Here is an 18,943-nt window from a genome sequence, read left to right on the forward strand (position 1 = left end):
ATTTTCTCAGAGATGGCTCAACCGATTTTAACAAACTTGGGCTCGTTTGAAAGCTACTGTCGGGCCATTGATCAAGTTCGAAGATCAAATGGCTGTGACTTTTGGTTCCGGAGATATGATTGTATAAGTGACGTAACCGACAAAAATCGTGCTATTTGAACGCGCTCAATTTTCTCAGAGATGGCTGAACTGATTTTAACAAACTTGGGCTCGTTTGAAAGCTACTGTCGGGCCATTGATCAAGTTCGAAGATCAAATGGCTGTGACTTTTGGTTCCGGAGATATGATTGTATAAGTGACGTAACCGACAAAAATCGTGCTATTTGAACGCGCTCAATTTTCTCAGAGATGGCAGAACCGATTTTAACAAACTTGGGCTCGTTTGAAAGCTACTGTCGGGCCGTTGATCAAGTTCAAAGATCAAATGGCTGTGACTTTTGGTTCCGAAGATATGATTGTATAAGTGACGTAACCGACAAAAAGCGTTGTATTTGAACGCGCTCAAATTTCTCAGAGATGGCTGAACCGATTTTAACAAAATCGGGCTCGTTTGAAAGCTACTGTCGGACCATTGATCAAGTTCGAAGATCAAATGGCTGTGACTTTTGGTTCCGGAGATATGATTGTATAAGTGACGTAACCGACAAAAAGCGTTGTATTTGAACGCGCTCAATTTTCTCAGAGATGGCTGGTCCGATTTTAACAAACTTGGGCTCGTTCGAAAGCTACTGTCAGGCCATTGATCAAGTTCGAAGATCAAATGGCTGTGACTTTTGGTTTCGGAGATATGATTGTATAAGTGACGTAACCGACAAAAAGCGTTGTATTTGAACGCTCTCAATTTTCTCTGAGATGGCTGAACCGATTTTAACAACCTTGGGCTTGTTTGAAAGCTACTGTCGCACCATTGATCAAGTTCGAAGATCAAATGGCTGTGACTTTTGGTTCCGGAGATATGATTGTATAAGTGACGTAACCGACAAAAAGCGTTGTATTTGAACGCTCTCAATTTTCTCTGAGATTACTGAACCGATTTTAACAAACTTCGGCTTGTTTGAAAGCTACTGTCGCACCATTGATCAAGTTCGAAGATCAAATGGCTGTGACTTTTGGTTCCGGAGATATGATTGTATAAGTGACGTAACCGACAAAAAGGGTTGTATTTGAACGCTATCAATTTTCTCTGAGATGGCTGAACCGATTTTAACAAACTTAGGCTTGTTTGAAAGCTACTGTCGGGCCATTGATCAAGTTCGAAGATCAAATGGCTGTGATTTTTGGTTCCGGAGATATGATTGTATAAGTGACGTAACCGACAAAAAGCGTTGTATTTGAACGCTCTCAATTTTCTCTGAGATGGCTGAACCGATTTAACAAACTTGGGCTTGTTTGAAAGCTACTGTCGGACCATTGATTAAGTTCGAAGATCAAATGGCTGTGACTTTTGGTTCCGGAGATATGATTGTATAAGTGACGTAACCGACAAAAAGCGTTGTATTTGAACGCGCTCAAATTTCTCAGAGATGGCTGAACCGATTTTAACAAAATCGGGCTCGTTTGAAAGCTACTGTCGGACCATTGATCAAGTTCGAAGATCAAATGGCTGTGACTTTTGGTTCCGGAGATATGATTGTATAAGTGACGTAACCGACAAAAAGCGTTGTATTTGAACGCGCTCAATTTTCTCAGAGATGGCTGAACCGATTTTAACAAACTTGGGCTTGTTTGAAAGCTACTGTCGCACCATTGATCAAGTTCGAAGATCAAATGGCTGTGACTTTTGGTTCCGGAGATATGATTGTATAAGTGACGTAACCGACAAAAAGGGTTGTATTTGAACGCTATCAATTTTCTCCGAGATGGCTGAACCGATTTTAACAAACTTGGGCTCGTTTGAAAGCTACTGTCGGGCCATTGATCAAGTTCGAAGATCAAATGGTTGTGACTTTTGGTTCCAGATATATGATGGTAAAGGGTGATTTTTTAAGAGCTTGAGAACTTTTTTAAACAATAAAACGCATAAAATTTGCAAAATCTCATCGGTTCTTTATTTTAAACGTTAGATTGGTACATGACATTTACTTTTTGAAGATAATTTCATTTAAATGTTGACCGCGGCTGCGTCTTAGGTGGTCCATTCGGAAAGTCCAATTTTGGGCAACTTTTTCGAGCATTTCGGCCGGAATAGCCCGAATTTCTTCGGAAATGTTGTCTTCCAAAGCTGGAATAGTTACTGGCTTATTTCTGTAGACTTTAGACTTGACGTAGCCCCACAAAAAATAGTCTAAAGGCGTCAAATCGCATGATCTTGGTGGCCAACTTACCGGTCCATTTCTTGAGATGAATTGTTCTCCGAAGTTTTCCCTCAAAATGGCCATAGAATCGCGAGCTGTGTGGCATGTAGCGCCATCTTGTTGAAACCACATGTCAACCAAGTTCAGTTCTTCCATTTTTGGCAACAAAAAGTTTGTTAGCATCGAACGATAGCGATCGCCATTCACTGTAACGTTGCGTCCAACAGCATCTTTGAAAAAATACGGTCCAATGATTCCACCAGCGTACAAACCACACCAAACAGTGCATTTTTCGGGATGCATGGGCAGTTCTTGAACGGCTTCTGGTTGCTCTTCACTCCAAATGCGGCAATTTTGCTTATTTACGTAACCATTCAACCAGAAATGAGCCTCATCGCTGAACAAAATTTGTCGATAAAAAAGCGGATTTTCCGAACGGACCACCTAAGACGCAGCCGCGGTCAACATTTAAATGAAATTATCTTCAAAAAGTAAATGTCATGTACCAATCTAACGTTTAAAATAAAGAACCGATGAGATTTTGCAAATTTTATGCGTTTTATTGTTTAAAAAAGTTCTCAAGCTCTTAAAAAATCACCCTTTATAAGTGACGTAACCGACAAAACACATTGATTTTTACTTCTCTTATATATATAAGGGTGCCAAAATTTTGGGATCACCTCTATTTTCGTTAAGTTCTAGTGCTCAAAAGTTTAAGCACCTCGAAAAAAGCCTTCGTGCAAAAATTGAGCTTAATCGGACATGCGTAAGGGGTGCTGCCCGGTGGTAAAGGTTTGACAATTTTCGATTTTGAAAAAGCACCATAGGGGGGAGTACATGAAATTTCCAAAATCGAAAATTTTTTTTGATGCCGAAACTCTTAAAACTGCATGAAACATCGAAATTTAGTGTCATCTCATAAAATTTTTTTTTGAAAGATTCAACTTTCTGGAACTTTTCAATTTTCAAAAAGTCCCAAAAAGTCGACTTTTTCAAAAAATTTTTTTTCGAGATGACTCTAAATCTCGACGTTTCATGCAATTCTAAGCCTTTTGGCATCAAAAATTTTTTCGAAATTTCTATTTCGAAAATTTCGTGTACTCCCCCCTATGGTGATTTTTCAAGATATATGAAAATTCCACTAAGTGGACTAAGAAGGCTTTTTTTCAGATTACCATCACTATTCTCATACTAATAGGCAACGCAAATGTCAAGCACTAGTTTGGAAAAATGATGCTGACTGTGTGACATAAACACTGAAGCATGCTTTTGTGAACTACTCGAATCAATCTAAATCAATTGGTGTCAAAATTAGTATCCAAAATTATTTAATAAAAGTATGAAACATATTTTCATGAGACTGTTATGAAAGAAGAGAAAGGCATTATCATACCACTAGGTGGATTAAGAAGGGTTTTTTGCATTAACTTTTCTTGGAACCGATTTTCACATACTTAGATTCAAATGAAATTTGAAAATTATTTTGAAGAATACCACAGTATTATGGTCAGATGAGGATTCGGGATAATCGGCGGAAGTTAGTGTCGAACCTGCAGGTGAAAATTATTCTTAGCCACAGTTGAAACAACGTGGATAAATAGGAGGAACTGAATGTATAGGTTGTTAAGTATCGTAACAATTCAAATCATACATTTTTCTCATTATTGTTTTCTTGCAATCAATGGATTATTTTTTTACGGATAGCTTCCCGTAAAAAAATAAACCGCTAAGAAAATTGAATTCGATTTAGGAGTTTGTGAACATCACTCCCGGTGCTTCCGGAACCGGAAGCCGGAGACTGGTACAGCCGAAGTCGATTTGCTTGGTTGTCAATTGACATGACACGTCGAATGGAATTGAGTTGAGTCCAGTATTGAAATATATTTTCGTGTTTTGGATCATCGTTCTCTATAACTCTTTGGAATTCTTAATACTCCGGATGAAATTTGGGATTTTTGTGTGGGACCATTTGAATCTAAGATTATTAGAATCGGTAACGCCATCTCTGAGAAAAGTGAGGAAGTAGTTTGAAATTGAAATTTTTCCTTTTAATCCCCGTGTAATTCCGAAACCGGAAGTTGGATCAATATCGTAAAACCTTTCATTTGAATCTAGTTTTGTGAAAATCGGTTCAGCATATTTTCATTTTTTGCACATTTTAACCCATAATTTCGTATGGAACCGCAAGACTTTCCATATGATTCTAAGCTTGGCTAATAAGACTGTTTCGATTAAAGAGAAAGGCAATATCACACCACTAAGTGGATTAGGGTTTAAATCTAGTTGAGGGCCAATTCTCTGGATCTCGGTTCCGGAACTACCGAAAATAAGTGTCCAAAAAGGATAACAACTGCTTGAAATTTTAAGCCGTTATTTGAAATAATGAACTAATCAAAAATCTTCAAAAAAGGTCTTTAAACTGTTAGTATTTATACGGTCTAGTAAAGCGAAGTCCGAACAAACTTTTTTATTTTTTGTTTGAGTCGAACTGCGAACGACCATAAAGTTAACGCCAAGGTAGAATAAAATGAATAACATTATAGTAGGGGAAACCGGGGCACAGCGGCTCAAAAGTTCAATTTTACGCTATTAATTAATAACGCGGTCAAAACGTGGTTCTCGAGATGCATTATTTTCAGAAAAGTTGCTCAGAATAATAGGTACCATCTTTTGAAAATATCATTTAGGTGATTAATCCCCCGAAAAAGTGAGATGAAAATATTCTTTTGTCTCAGGGCCAAGTAACTTCGACAAAGTTGTGCAAAGTTGTTTATTTCAAACGAATTCGAGAAGGTGCTATTCTCGTAACTCAAGTAAAATTCATGCTATTAAGTATTTTCTGAAGACTCTCCTAAAACCAGTTTTTGTAAGAAAACTTATATATTTTTAATTTTTATCATGTTATGCAAAGTTATGAAAGGCAAAAATTTAAGTTGGGCTTCACAGAAATGACGCCATGATTTTCATGAGAAAAAAGTTTATTAAAACTTGGATTGACTACTATAAGGCGGGAGGATTTGTCTTATGCCTACGGAGTCATTCATTTATTTATGTATTTCGAAATAGACTCCGAGTTCCAAGTCAGAGCCGTACACAGGATTTCGTTTTGACAGGGTCCCTCAGATAAAAAAAATATGTTTGGGAAGATTGCTAATTTCTGGCGAGTCTCATACCGGTGTTATTTTACACACACTTTAAACTTTTCTACTGCAACTATCATTTTTGAATATTTAAATAGAATTTGTGACTGCGTCCGAGAGATGGTGTTACATTTGGTAACATTTACTGTCATTCCATTGCTGTCACACGTGTCTAAGACCATCTAAATGACTACATATCTAAAGCACAACAATCCACAAGACTTATTGTGATGCGATAGCCATACTAGTTTTGGTTTCAGGTTCAAAAAATCCAAAATTTCAAAGCGAAACTAACATCGATTTCTCAGATATGACTTGAGGTTTGGGAATAGAAAATCGTTCAAGGAAGCCAAATCGTGTGGAAAAGGTGGATTTGACGTTTTTTCTGTCCTCAAAAAGTATACTATGACAATCCAAGAATTTTGAAATCACAATTTTTTCAACTGATTGAACCTCCCTTCCAGACACTCGTGCCGCTTCGGGTAATCATTCTGTTCTCTGGCGTATAATAATGAATCCTGCCAAACACGTACTCGAAGTGCGCTTGCGTTCGTCTTTTCAGTCCTAAATAGGTATGTGCGGGATCCAGCGGCCCGATAGCATTCTCGGTAGCTTAGTGGAAAGATATTGAAACCATGAAATTTGAAACCGGCAACTATTAGATCATTTATTTAGTCGATTACTGTGTTAAAAACGGGTATTATATTTTCGCTTCGGCTCTAAGAAGCTCTACCGCGGAAGAAATAGTTCGAAAATTATGCAATGTTGCTGTTAAAGTGACGCGAAAGCATGAAGTAAATGAAACTATGGTCACCATTTTAATAATGTTGAACAATTTCATCATCTTCATTTTTGATAGCGAATAAAATATATAATAAAATATATCACGTTTATAAGGATGACGTAGCAAAACGGAAGTTTTTTTCTTATTTTTTGTCGTGAATACGACTTACTTTACTATGGGGTGCCTTTTCAAAATTTACCCTCTGAGAGAGTGATAAGTTTTTGATCGTGAATATCTCTTGTTGTATCTAACGAATCAACATAATTTTTGCTACACGCCATTGGAAATATGATCACAATTTCATAATAAAATTATCAGTTGTGTGACATAATCTCAAATAATTCAAAATTAAACTTTCCTGAAATGTTTGGTATAAACGAGTATCAAAGGGGATAATCCATAAGGTGCGTTTGCCTTGCTCGTATTTTGAAAGCTCATAGCTCAGTGATCTGTGAAAGGATTTATACAATCTAACTACCAATAGAATCGAAATTTTTCAACTTAAACGTTTATAGCAACAGCATTGAAGTATTTCAATAGTACACTATTGAAAAACCTGTCTCATTTGACCCATGTCAACATCAGCCAATCAGAACGCGTTCTGAGGAAGAGAACAAAATATCTGCTGCTTTACAACAAATCGTTCGAGAAAAATGTTCCGAATAGTGCTTAATGTCGTAGTGAGTTCCACAATTTGGTCCTTCTGAAAGGCAGGAATGAATCCCTTACAGCATCCTGATAATTTCTTTCAATGAAATGCAAATCCAAAATTAAATAATCGACATTAAAATTCTTTATGCAGCTATTTTTATAGTTGTTATGACCGCCCATTAGTGGAAAAGCTACAAACGAAATCACGTAAAAAGAAACCTCTTAACAAAAATTGGATCAGTTTGGATTCTATCGCCACTGCGAGCAGATGTATTTTGTGTCGTTTGCAAAGCTAGTTTCGCTTCCGAAAAGATCGATTACGTCACAGCTGCCAGTTGTTTGCATTGGTAAAAAAACAACGAAAAGAGGACAACGGTGGAGAGCATCACACAAAATCAGCCATTCTAATGGCTCTAAGAGTTTTCTAAAGAACTATTGGGATTTCTTGTTCGCAAATCGGAGGTGAATATCCTTAGTTTAGTGCAAATATAGAACTGTTTGATTTGATTTGTGCACCTTTCGCTGTGTTAAATTCACAGTAATCGAGATCAAGTGAAGACTTCTTTGTTTTTGCGAAAAATGTGGAAAAGGGGAATGCTTGCACTGTATGAATTGATCAACTAATTGATATTCGGAAGTGTTAAGGAACATGTCAGTTGTTTTCGTATTCACGACATCCAGTTATGTCTCTGACATTACCCACCCACATTTTTAAATCATAATCTTTCAAACCCATTGAGCCTCCCTTCCAGGCAGTCGTGCCGCTTCGGGTAATCATTCTGTTCTCTGACGTGTAATAATGAATCCTGCCAAACACGTACTCGAAGTGTGCTTGCGTTCGTCTTTTAAGTCCTAAATAGGTATGTGTGGGATGCAGCGGCACGATAGCATTCTCAGTAGCTTAGTGGAATGATATTGAAACCATGAAATTTGAAACCGGCAACTATTAGATCGTTTATTTAGTCGATTACTCGACTTTCAATCAACGAATTGTGATAAAATCGGATACAATATCTTCGCTTCGGCTTTAAGAAGCTCTACTGCGGAAGAAATAGTCCGAAAATTTTGCAATGTTGCTGTTAAAGTGACGCGAAAGCATGAAGGTAATGAAATTATTGTCACCATTTGATTTTATTGTTGAACCATGTCATCATCTGCATTTTTGATAGCGAATGAAATATATAATAAAATATATCACGTTTATAAGGATGACGTAGCAAAACGGAAGTTTTTTCTTATGTTGAGTAACAAATTGTGAGCCATAGGAAGAATCAAGTATGTTCATTAGCCCCAAAAATAAACTCATTTCCAGATGCAAAAAAAAAATCAAAAATCTTTTAGAATCGAACCAAAAAAGCTCACAGAAAGCATCGATGAAAGGATTAATGGTGAGCCTAAAACAATTCCGTTTGTCTTACCTCAACAAACTTATCTACGATAGACGACAACGGCGGTTACGACGGGTTCCGATCGGATCACATGAAGTAGCAGGAAATACGCGTTTCGGTTTTGTGATTATTACTGATGCTACTCTGGCAGACGCTCTTGTGTTGCAGTAATCCCCCGTGAGCCTGTCACTGAATGATGGCAAGGCTCTTACATATTAGGCGCATAAAGGAATCCTATTGAAAGCAGGAATTTTTCAAGTTCAAGTTCCTGGTATTTCTGATACCGGTGCGTCAAAGATTCTGAAGAGTACACAAATGAATTTGTCAAACCATGACGGGATACAGAAATTTTGTCTTTATCCCATTTGTGCTTTCAGCGTATTTTGTTTGTAATCCCAACATGCGACACACGCACATGTATAACAATTCTTTCTTTCGATGTGATTAATGGAGTGTTTCAAAACGGAAGTAAAATTAAAACAAGTTACTAAAGCCACGAAAAAAATAATCCAATGATACAGTACAGTAAATGATTTGTTGAATGCATGGAAAGGAACAGAAAATTTCAAGGTTAGTAAAAATGGTACAATCTAGGCACTAACGGGATACCGAAACTGGATTCGAAATTTACAACTGCTTACTGGTTATTGGTTCTATTGCTTGAATGTACAAAACAGAAGAAACAACAAAACGAAACAAACTTACCTCGACCTTCGCGTCGTGGGGTCCTTCATCACCATCACCTCTGTGATTTCTCCGAATTTACTAAAGTAATCCCTAAGGCTTTCTGCAAAAAGAGATTGAAACAGAGAAAACAAAAAAATACAGTTAACAAGAGCCCAAATTTGGCATTCATGAGATTTTTTCATTAGAATTAAAACTTTCGGTCGCATTACTCAGTATCAGTAAATCGAATCTTCGCTGGTTGGCTCAGGCATTCGGATAACCAGCAGCCGCGCATTTTCCAGGGGGAAATTTTCTCATTACCCCAAGTAGACCCGCACTTCGGAGACCGAATTCGCCCGGTACCAGTCATTGTTTTTCCGATGACGACCGACGAACCCTTTTTTCGCCGAGAAATATGCACACTGGAAAAAGTTTGTCATCGACTCACCGCAACAATCTCCGGTCCCTCGGCTAATCTTTTCCGCCCGGGTGTGAGCCGGTTCCCTTGTTTGGCTCGTCAGCAGTAAATACCACAGCAGGATAGTGGCAAGGAGTTGGCCCGACGCAACAACAAAAAAAAATGCCATCGATATGCTTCAGCTGCTCCCAGCAATGATACCGAGGTATTTTGCCTTCAGTTATGACAAGTCATTGAAGTTACGGAATGCGAAGTAGGTACCGAAACACAGTTCAAAGCTCCTTGAAGCCCCGGGTGGATCATCACCGAGGTTGGCTCGGCTAATCGGGACGACCGCCCTGGTCCGGCTCGGTGAAAGCAAAGTTACATTATCACACTTCGGTCGTTTTTTGTATAATCAAGCAAGCTCTCTTTCGCTAGTTGTTCCTTCCCGTTGACCGGGTGACCGGCAGAGGGAACGGGAAGAGGACGACGTATGAGACGTAAATTGAAACATGCTCTCGGGAGTTCTAGCGTTGGGGACGACGGTGGCTGGGCAAGGACTTCACTAGAAGCACCTCTCGAGAGAGTCCAAAATCAATATTCACTTTTCATAAAGAGTGGATTGGAATTTCATTTTATAGGCTGAGATAGGGTTGGAATTCCTTCGGAAAAAAAGGCCACCTATAGGAGCAAAGTATGCTCATTTACGCATCGGTTTGTTGGCACAAGCCGAAAAAGGTTGCTGCGTAGGGAAATTTCTTTTCTATGGGAAATGTCAATGACAGTCAAAAGGCTGAAGAAGAAAAATTAATTTTAATACTGACATAATGGCAAGCAGGAGAATGGTTTCGTTAGCGGAGGATTTTTTCTCATCACACAAATACGACGATCCGAAGAATTTTCCAACGTTTACCTTTTCTCTGATTGGAAAGCTGTCGTTTTTTTTTTCTCCAAGGTTTGTCATCACAACCAGCAAAGTCTTTGGCGGAACTAATTAATCAATCGAATTAACTATTCGTATTTAGGGGAAAAAAATACTTGTGTGACTTGAAATTCGCGGTTTGAATTGTATCAGCCGGCCGATGGCCGAACCAATTTTCACAAACTTAGCTTCAAATGAAAGGTCTTGTAGTCCCATACAAAATTTCCTTATTTTATTCGGATTCAACTTCCGGTTCCGCAATTACAGGAACGAAAGTGATTTTAAACTGTTATAAGGAGTGGTGATAAAAACTCAACACAAATCAATTCAAATCGAGGGACTTTGTTGGATTTCCGATTCCGGAAACACCGATACCGTTGTCCACAAACTCTAACATCGAACTCACTTTTCTCAGCGATGGCTCGACCTATTTTGAGTAAAATAGATTATGATTCCATACAATATTCCTAAATTTCATCCTGATCCAATTTCCGGTTCCGAAATAACATTGTTATGGGTGTCAAAAATGTCAAACATGCGCTGGTACGGAAGAAAAAAACACAACACCGCCTCTACGAACGAAACACACAGAGTGCTGCGTTCGATTTCATGCATGCGTTAAAAAAATGGAAAAACCGAAGCCGGCTGATTCGCAGTAGAGTAATAGTAATAGTAATAATAACAAGGCGACTGGGTTATTTCACGGACATAACTGAAAGACGTGAGTACGAATAGAGATAACATATATAGATAATCGCTCGTATTAGTTGATTGTGTGAGCTTTTGCAGCTATACTGAAGTACCATTTCAATTAAATAATACGACACAAATGAGAGCAAAAAAATTCAACAAATAATGTTATAATAGATTTTTTTGTGGATTTACATACTTAGTAGAGAAAAACTTTGCTCAATCCTTTGGGAATGTTATAATAGTTCTAAAAAGACTAAATTATCCGATAATTACAACTGTTGAGTACATCATTTTTTTGTTTACACCAGAACCAAAATCTTGGACAACGAAACATGAAACAGGCTCCGAGTCCAGTTGCAAAATTCTGCCTCGGAATCCAGATATAGAATTCAGTTCATGAATTTAGTTCTAGAATTATGACACATTTTTAACTTGAATGCCAGAATTAAGAAATTATCGAATTCATTTCCACCTTTCAGTTCTAAATTCTAAAAAATAATTCTGAAACTGAAATTGAGGAATTAAGTTCTGAAACTAAAATCAAAAGTTAAATTATGAAACCGAATTTAGGAATTAAATTCTGATTCAGAAGTTAGTTCAAATATTCAGGTTTGGAGCTCAGATTGAACATTTAGTTCATGAGTCATCTAGTTTTAATTTCTGGAATTTTGAAACAAAGTTCTAAACCTAAAATTAAGATCACAATTCAGGTGGACCAGATTCCAGGTTCTGAATTTAGTTCCGAAATTCAGACAGTCGTACAACGGGACTGACCCTGACTACCTAAAATACGTCGTCGAGGGTACGGTAAATGCAAGTAAGTGTGTTGAGTGCCCTTAAGAAAAATTAAATTTTGAGTTAGTTATGCGATGCACTTTTATGGTTATGGCGAGCATTTGCGGTTCGAGAGATGTAATTTTATATGTGACGTAACCGATCCCTGCGTTTTAAATGCACCAAAATTTTCCGAGGATGCACGAATCGATTTCGAAAGACTTAGACTAAGTTTGAAAGCTACTATTAGGTTATTTGATAAGCTCACAATACTAATGGTCAGGAATGGAATCTTATAAATGCTTGAATGAGACTATTTAAATGGCAAGTGAAAGATATTATCACACCACTTGTTTCATATTCGTTTGTACAGAATTCATTTTGTGTGCAATGCCAACGCTAGAGCGTTTGAATAAAAGTTTTGCTGTAATGAGGATATGAGTTTTCTACAGCTCACAAGTAAAAATTCAATGAACAAATTTTTCATGTTGGATATTGATTACAAGATTTATTTTTTATTCTACTGATTGATTTACTATCATGCACTATTTCGATCAGGCCCAATTAAATGTTATTTAGCAGGAATTTGATTTTCAGAAGCAACAAGATTGCAGTAGTTTGTTTTCCTCTCGAGCAACCAGCAAACCAAGCGTTTGTTTGTTTGCGGTATTCGCCATCGCCATCGGTAATCCTGCGCTCCTGCTTCTTCTGTGTATAATATTCAAATATAACTAAGAATTCTTACCGTCTATTAACTTGACACGAATTAAATAAGTGATATGCGACAGTTTTCTTGGCATAAAGTCATCACGCCATTCATTCACGTTCGGAACTCACAGAAACATTCGACAGCTAAGAGCCAGTAATCAGTCTGTTAGCGAAAATGGAATATATTTTTATCATCACGTGAAGATAGTTTGCTTGCTATGAATTATTTTTTGAGAGGACAGGCCCGTACGCAGGATTTCCAGTTGAAGGTGAGGAGGGATTTTATGCAAATTTGAATTATATAAAGGGGTCTTGAAATGTTGATTTGATGTAAAGTTTCAAATTTGATATCTAAAAATAGATCATCAGATTAAGTTAAATGGTAAAATCTAGAATTGCATGCTTTACTGGTGGGTTTTTTTCAGTTCCATTGGTTATCGAAATTTGACTGTGGGGATTGTCTCTGAAGCAACGATCGGTTGAGGTGTTGAATCATGAAATCGTACGTATGTGTATCATTGAAACCCTCTTAGAAAAAACGTTCAACGGTGGTCCTTCGTTGGACCAATACGTTGGATCACTGGTCCAATAAACGTCGAATCAATCGTTCAACGGAAGGCCAACACGGGACCTTCGTTTGCCGATTTTGAAACAGACCGTTGAACCGAATGCCATTTTTTTTTTCGTTCAACAAACCCGACAGACAGAGGTCCACTGTTGAGCCATTTTTAATATGAGGAGTTGGAGCCTCTTTGGACTGGTTTTACTGGAGAATTTCTGAAGATTTTTCCACTTATTTTTTTCAAACTAACACTACATACCTGTATAATTCTTCTACTTCACGTAGAATAACAACAAATTTTCTTTCTATATTAAGGTAACACCTAATTTTGACACTATTTTTGCAAGAGAAAAAACAACAAACCGAACGAATATTTCATGCAATATGTCGTTCAATAAGCGCTCAACGACCAACAAAATAGAACCGCTTGTTGAGAGCTAAATTGCTGGTAAGAACCGCGACACACTCAGGCTTTAAGGTGGATCAAAGAGAGGCAGCAAAATTTTACACTAATTGTCACTTGGAAATTAGTTAGGAAAAAATTTATTCATTTAATGTAGAATGGTAAAATTTGAAAGATTTGCTTTATTAGTCCAGTAAATAAGATAGGGAAAAGGCTGTGAAAAATGTAAAATTTAGTTTTTTTTGGGAGGGGTTTAAACCCCGAAATTCACGCAGCCCACCTGAGTTCGATTCTCAACCACGCACATAGAGTCGAAAAGTTTTTCTGGCCCGAGGAGGTGAATGACCTAAAGGGTAAAACTCCTTTAATCGAAACAAAAAAAAACAAGATATTATGATTATGATTGAGTTCTACCCATTCTTGTATAGGGTAAATTTCGAAAAAGTGTCCCATACTAAAGTAAGTCGTTTTCACGACAAAATTGTATTCCCTCACTTAAGGAAGCGAAACAAAAAAAAACATATGAAATTTCTATATCAAACAATCCGATTTCGATTATTCTTTTGAAAATCGAAGGAAATTTCGCAGTACTGATTGTTACTTGCGTCTCGCGGTAACAAGAAAGACCGTAGAAGATTTCCAAATTCGTAGCGACGTTTATTCGTTCGAAGTTTAGCCGCTTTAAATTCCTGCATAATTACAATAACATTAGTAATAAGGCATGTTTAGGTTAGGTTTTACAATTGGTTTCTTACGTTTTAGTGCATATACTTGTCTTTCGTTCACTTCAACTCAAATCAGTTTATGTGTCTTGCCTGCTCAATCAAGCTTCGTATGATCCAGCCGTACTACTACTCCGTACTATCATTCCATACTAATGGTCCGTACTACTAGGTTAAGCTCACATGCAATAGGATCTAATTCAAATATATGTACATATTCAGTTGTGAACCAGTTCAGTAATAACGTTATACTACCTCAGGAAACAATTCAATATAGTTCACGAAATATGAGATCATCAAAAGTTTTCCATGCAAACTAATCCGAAATAAACCTTACACCGACACGTTTTTCGCACTTACATTAATTTGTTTCTTCTTACTTCCTACCAATATTGTTATTCTGAATTTAGATCTGAAGTATGACATTTCAATTCATCAATCCGCAGTGTTCCCATCTATGTGTTTTTGTCGACACCGAGGGGTTTTGGTGACACTCCCCCCCAGTTCGCTGACTCCGCCTCTGAGTCTGCTAACTCCTTTCTATTACCGACGTCAAGAACCGCCACGTTTACAGCTGATCTCTCGTAAACACCTTTCGCCGTTCGGATGGTCACCTTGCGTACCTGTCCGTCTCGATTCACTGTGCCAATAACGCGTCCTTTCGGCCAGCAATTCCTCGGACTATCGGGATCAACGACTAGCACTATATCACCCTCCTTAATAGGTGGGACCTTCTGGTGCCACTTGGTACGCCTCGTAATCTCCGTTAAGTATTCCCGGAGCCACCTCTTCCAGAAATGATTTGCAAATACTTGAGATAGATGCCACCCACGTCGCAGTGCGATTGAGTTACTGTCCAGCAGAGACCACGGTTTTGACCCATCAGACGATCCCAACAACCAATGATTCGGGGTAAGTGCAGGTGCCGCCTCATCTTCGATTGCCACGTGCGTGAGTGGTCGCGCATTGATGATTGCCTCAACTTCCATCAATGCGTTCTTAAGCTCCTCGTCTGTCGGTCTTGTAGACAGTTTTATTTCCGATAAGGTGCGTTTAACAGACTGGACGAGCCTCTCCCAGCTCCCCCCCATGTGGGGCGTGGCTGGTGGATTAAAACTCCATACGGTACTAGAACTAACAAACTCCTGTGCCATTTTATTTTTGTCAATGGCCTCCAACGATTGCTTAAGTTCCCGCTCGGAGCCGATGAAGTTGGTACCTCTATCACTGTAAAATACAGCTGGAGTTCCACGACGAGCTATGAAATTTCTTATGGCCATTATGCATGAGTTAGTGGTTAAAGAGCTAGCTAATTCAATATGAACGGCGCGTATAGTGAGACATGTTAAGAGAACCCCCCACCTCTTCTCGACTCTTCTACCAATAGACACTTCCATTGGACCAAAATAGTCTATTCCGGTGTGAGTAAACGGTCGAACGAACGCGGCAAGTCTGCACGGAGGAAGATCTGCCATTGCTGGAGGACGGGGACGAGCATCTTTCAAATTACAGTGCTGACAATCACGTCTGACTTTGGCGTACACTCGGCGCAGTCGACTAACGCAAAACCTTTGACGAATTTCGTTGATAACCGATTCATGATTGTGATGGTGAAATTTGTCGTGATAGCTCCGTATGATTAGATGTGTTACCGGGTGGTCGCGAGGAAGGATGATAGGATTGATCGTGTCTGGTGAAACATATTCGCATGCCCCTATTCTCCCTGCCATACGTAGTAGCCCTTTTTCGTCGATAGAGGGGGACAATTTGAATAAGATGCTTCGTTTAAGAAGCGATGCGTCTTTACCTTTCTGACGAAGTGTGGAGTACTCTTCAGGAAACTTAGCCTGCTGTGCAGCGCGAATATGAAATGTTTCTGCTTCACGAATTTCATCGCTTGTTAAGCCGTTGCTAAGTCTAGTATATTTGTTCGGTTGAGCGTTACGAAGGAAGCGGAAGATATATGCAGTTGTGCGAGTTAGTCGCTTCCAATCGCGGAAATTGTTCACTGGAAACTCCACTTTTATTGATGTGTAGTGAGTGTGTATGTTGACTCGTAACTCTTCGGAAGTTTCGGCAGTTTCAGCGGGTGTAGCGGGCCATTCGTCTTGTCGTCGCCAAAGAAATTCGGGACCTTGAAACCATCTACTCTGATTAACAAAGGAAGGACGTCGTTGCCACTTGGTTCCGTCATCTGCTACGTTCCATTTAGTAGAAACTCATTTCCAATCCGATGCGTTCGTCAGATCTAAAATCTCACTAACGCGAGCAGCCACAAATTGGCTGTACTTACGGTGATCTGCGCATATCCAAGATAGAGCGTTTCTTGAATCTGTCCAGAAGGCGCATCGAGATACTTTGAAATCTAGTCCTTGTATGACAGAATTCGCCAATCTGGCACCAATGAGCGCTGCTTGCAGCTCCAATCTAGGAATGGTGGTATATTTGAGTGGAGCTACACGGGTCTTTGCGGTAACTAACGAACATTCCACTGTGTCGGTATTCTCGAAACGTAGATACGCCACGGCTGCCATGCCATTTTCGCTGGCATCAACGAAGGTGTGTAGTTGTATTGCTGTTTGTTTATCTATTGATATTTTGCGCCTATAGCATCGCGGTATTTCCAAATGCTCGATGTCAGGTAGAAGTTTCAGCCACGACTGCCATTTATCAAAGCACCTTTGATCAATCTTCTCGTCCCATCCAACGCCTGTGCGCCAGATTTCTTGATATAATACCTTTAGGTACATGAGGTAATGAGAAATTAGGCCCAATGGATCGTAGATGGACATCATGATGCGCAGTACTTCGCGCTTCGTGGGAAAACACTTGCCGCCCAACAGATCTTTTCCAAACCTCGTCCAATTCAACTTATAGGTGAAACAGTCAGACTTCGTGCACCACCACATGCCAAGCACTTTCTCAGTCGCTAAGGCTGACGATAGCTCGAGGCTTTTCTCAGTAGCTTGATCGCCACAAAGTGCATTTAGAACTGCTGGCGAGTTAGACATCCAATTCCGAATTTCAAATCCACCGCTTTTGTGAACAAACCAGACAGACCTTGCCAGCTCGATTGCTTCCTGTTCCGTTTCAGTACTACTCAGCATATCGTCGACGTACGTGCAACGTATGATTGCTCTCGCAGCAGCAGGATACTGATTACAAAATCGTTCTGCATTCATGTTTTTTACGAATTGCGCGGTTGCTGGAGAACAGGAAGCACCGAAGGTCATAACCTGCATAACGAACGTACTGGGTTCCTCAAGTTCCACTTCATCCCGCAGGAAAAAACGCTGACTATGTTGATCTTCTTTGCTCATAGCTACCTGGTGGAACATTTCGCGTATGTCTCCACATATCGCGAAGCGTCTCGCTCGAAAATTGTAGAGAACGTGTACCAACGGTGTAAGCAGATCTGGACCAGTGAGCAAAGCAGAATTCAGCGATATTTCTTATGTCGTAGCTGCTGCATCCCAGACGAGTCTGATCTTCCCCGGCTTATTCGGGTTTGTTACCGGAAAGAACGGTAAATACCAGGTGCGTTCGTGAGTTTCTGCCAGTTCGTCGGTGGTCAGCTTACGTACATAGCCTTTGGCAATGTAGTCTATAAGTTTCTCTTTAACTAACCGTGCCAGATCAGGATCCTTGGCCAATCGCCGTTCAAGATGGTTGAAACGTTTTTGCGCCATTGCTTTATTGTCAGGTAATCTCACATTATCGTGCTTCCAGAGCAGTCCTGTTTCATACCTGTCTCCGTTGAAATGAGTGCGCTCTCGCAAGAGGCTTAACGCACGATCATCTTCGAGGGAACGAATCTGCTTAGCCGGTGACATGATGCCAAGACTTTCCAATGAGAAATACTCCTTCATGGCATGGTTCATATCCATGTCAGTAATCTGTTCGGTCTCATTTTCACAGCAGGAAACATGATACGTATAGTGAACCATGTTCATAGGCTGATCACTTGGAGCCCCTCCGTAGATTGTCCATCCGAGATTAGTTTTAACAGCTATCGGATCACCTGGTTTGCCTTCACGACTTTTCCGTACAAGTGTAGCATTCGCGTGTTGAACACCTATTAGAAGACGTGGCCGAACATCTCGATAAGATTGCACTGGAACTCTTTTCAAATAATTGTATTCCGTCTGTAACTGTTCCAGGTTGAGCGTTTGATACGGCAATTGAAGTTCTTTCACTGTCCGAACGTCCTCAAAAAGGAATCGTTTTCCTCTCAAACCAGAGATTTGGAATTTAACGCTGTGTGAATCATCTTCCGAACGGTGCATGCCTCCAGTCCATTTGAGGCATAATGGGCGGCGTTCACCAGAGAGATTTAACTCCTTCGCCAGCTCCTCATCCATAAAGGTCTTCGAGGATCCATCGTCCAGAAAGGCATAGCAATGCATCACAGTTCCATTACCGTAAATCACGACCGGAATGTACCGGAACAAAATAGAGCTTGAACAAGACTGATGGGCGTTACACGACTGCTCTTCACTCTTCGGCTTACTAATCAGTGACGTATCTGCATTCAGCGCTTTGTGTAGCAAGGGATGATGCTTGTAAGTACATCCATTTACTCCACATTCCTTTGATTCACATCCTCCGTTGTGCTGCTTCAAACATTTCCGACAGACTCTAGCCTCTCGGATGGCTGCCCATCTTCCGTCATATGACAAATCCAGAAACCTTTTACACTTTGCGAATGAAGCGCAAACCCCTTTGCATACTACACACTGGTACACAGGCGTTTTTTGCTTGGAAGCACCGGATGCTTGTTGGCCTTCTTTCTTCCAATTCTGCTGGTCGATATGGGCATTCAAGAAAGCCTTTGGC

General features: G+C 39.6%; 1 protein-coding gene across 3 annotated transcripts in view; it reads right to left on the bottom strand.

Annotated features, from left to right (window-relative positions):
- LOC131438776 (RNA-binding protein Musashi homolog Rbp6) overlaps positions 1–18,943 on the bottom strand; it is a 1,824,137-nt gene that overhangs the window by 1,077,768 nt on the left and 727,426 nt on the right. For all 3 annotated transcript variants that reach the window (XM_058609032.1, XM_058609031.1, XM_058609030.1), the window contains exon 3: positions 8,963–9,044. In XM_058609032.1, the coding sequence (XP_058465015.1) occupies positions 8,963–9,044 (82 nt within the window). The remainder of the gene's footprint in view (positions 1–8,962; positions 9,045–18,943) is intronic.

Source organism: Malaya genurostris, chromosome 3 (genome assembly GCF_030247185.1).
Source record: "Malaya genurostris strain Urasoe2022 chromosome 3, Malgen_1.1, whole genome shotgun sequence".
Classification (NCBI taxonomy): Eukaryota; Metazoa; Arthropoda; class Insecta; order Diptera; family Culicidae; genus Malaya; species Malaya genurostris.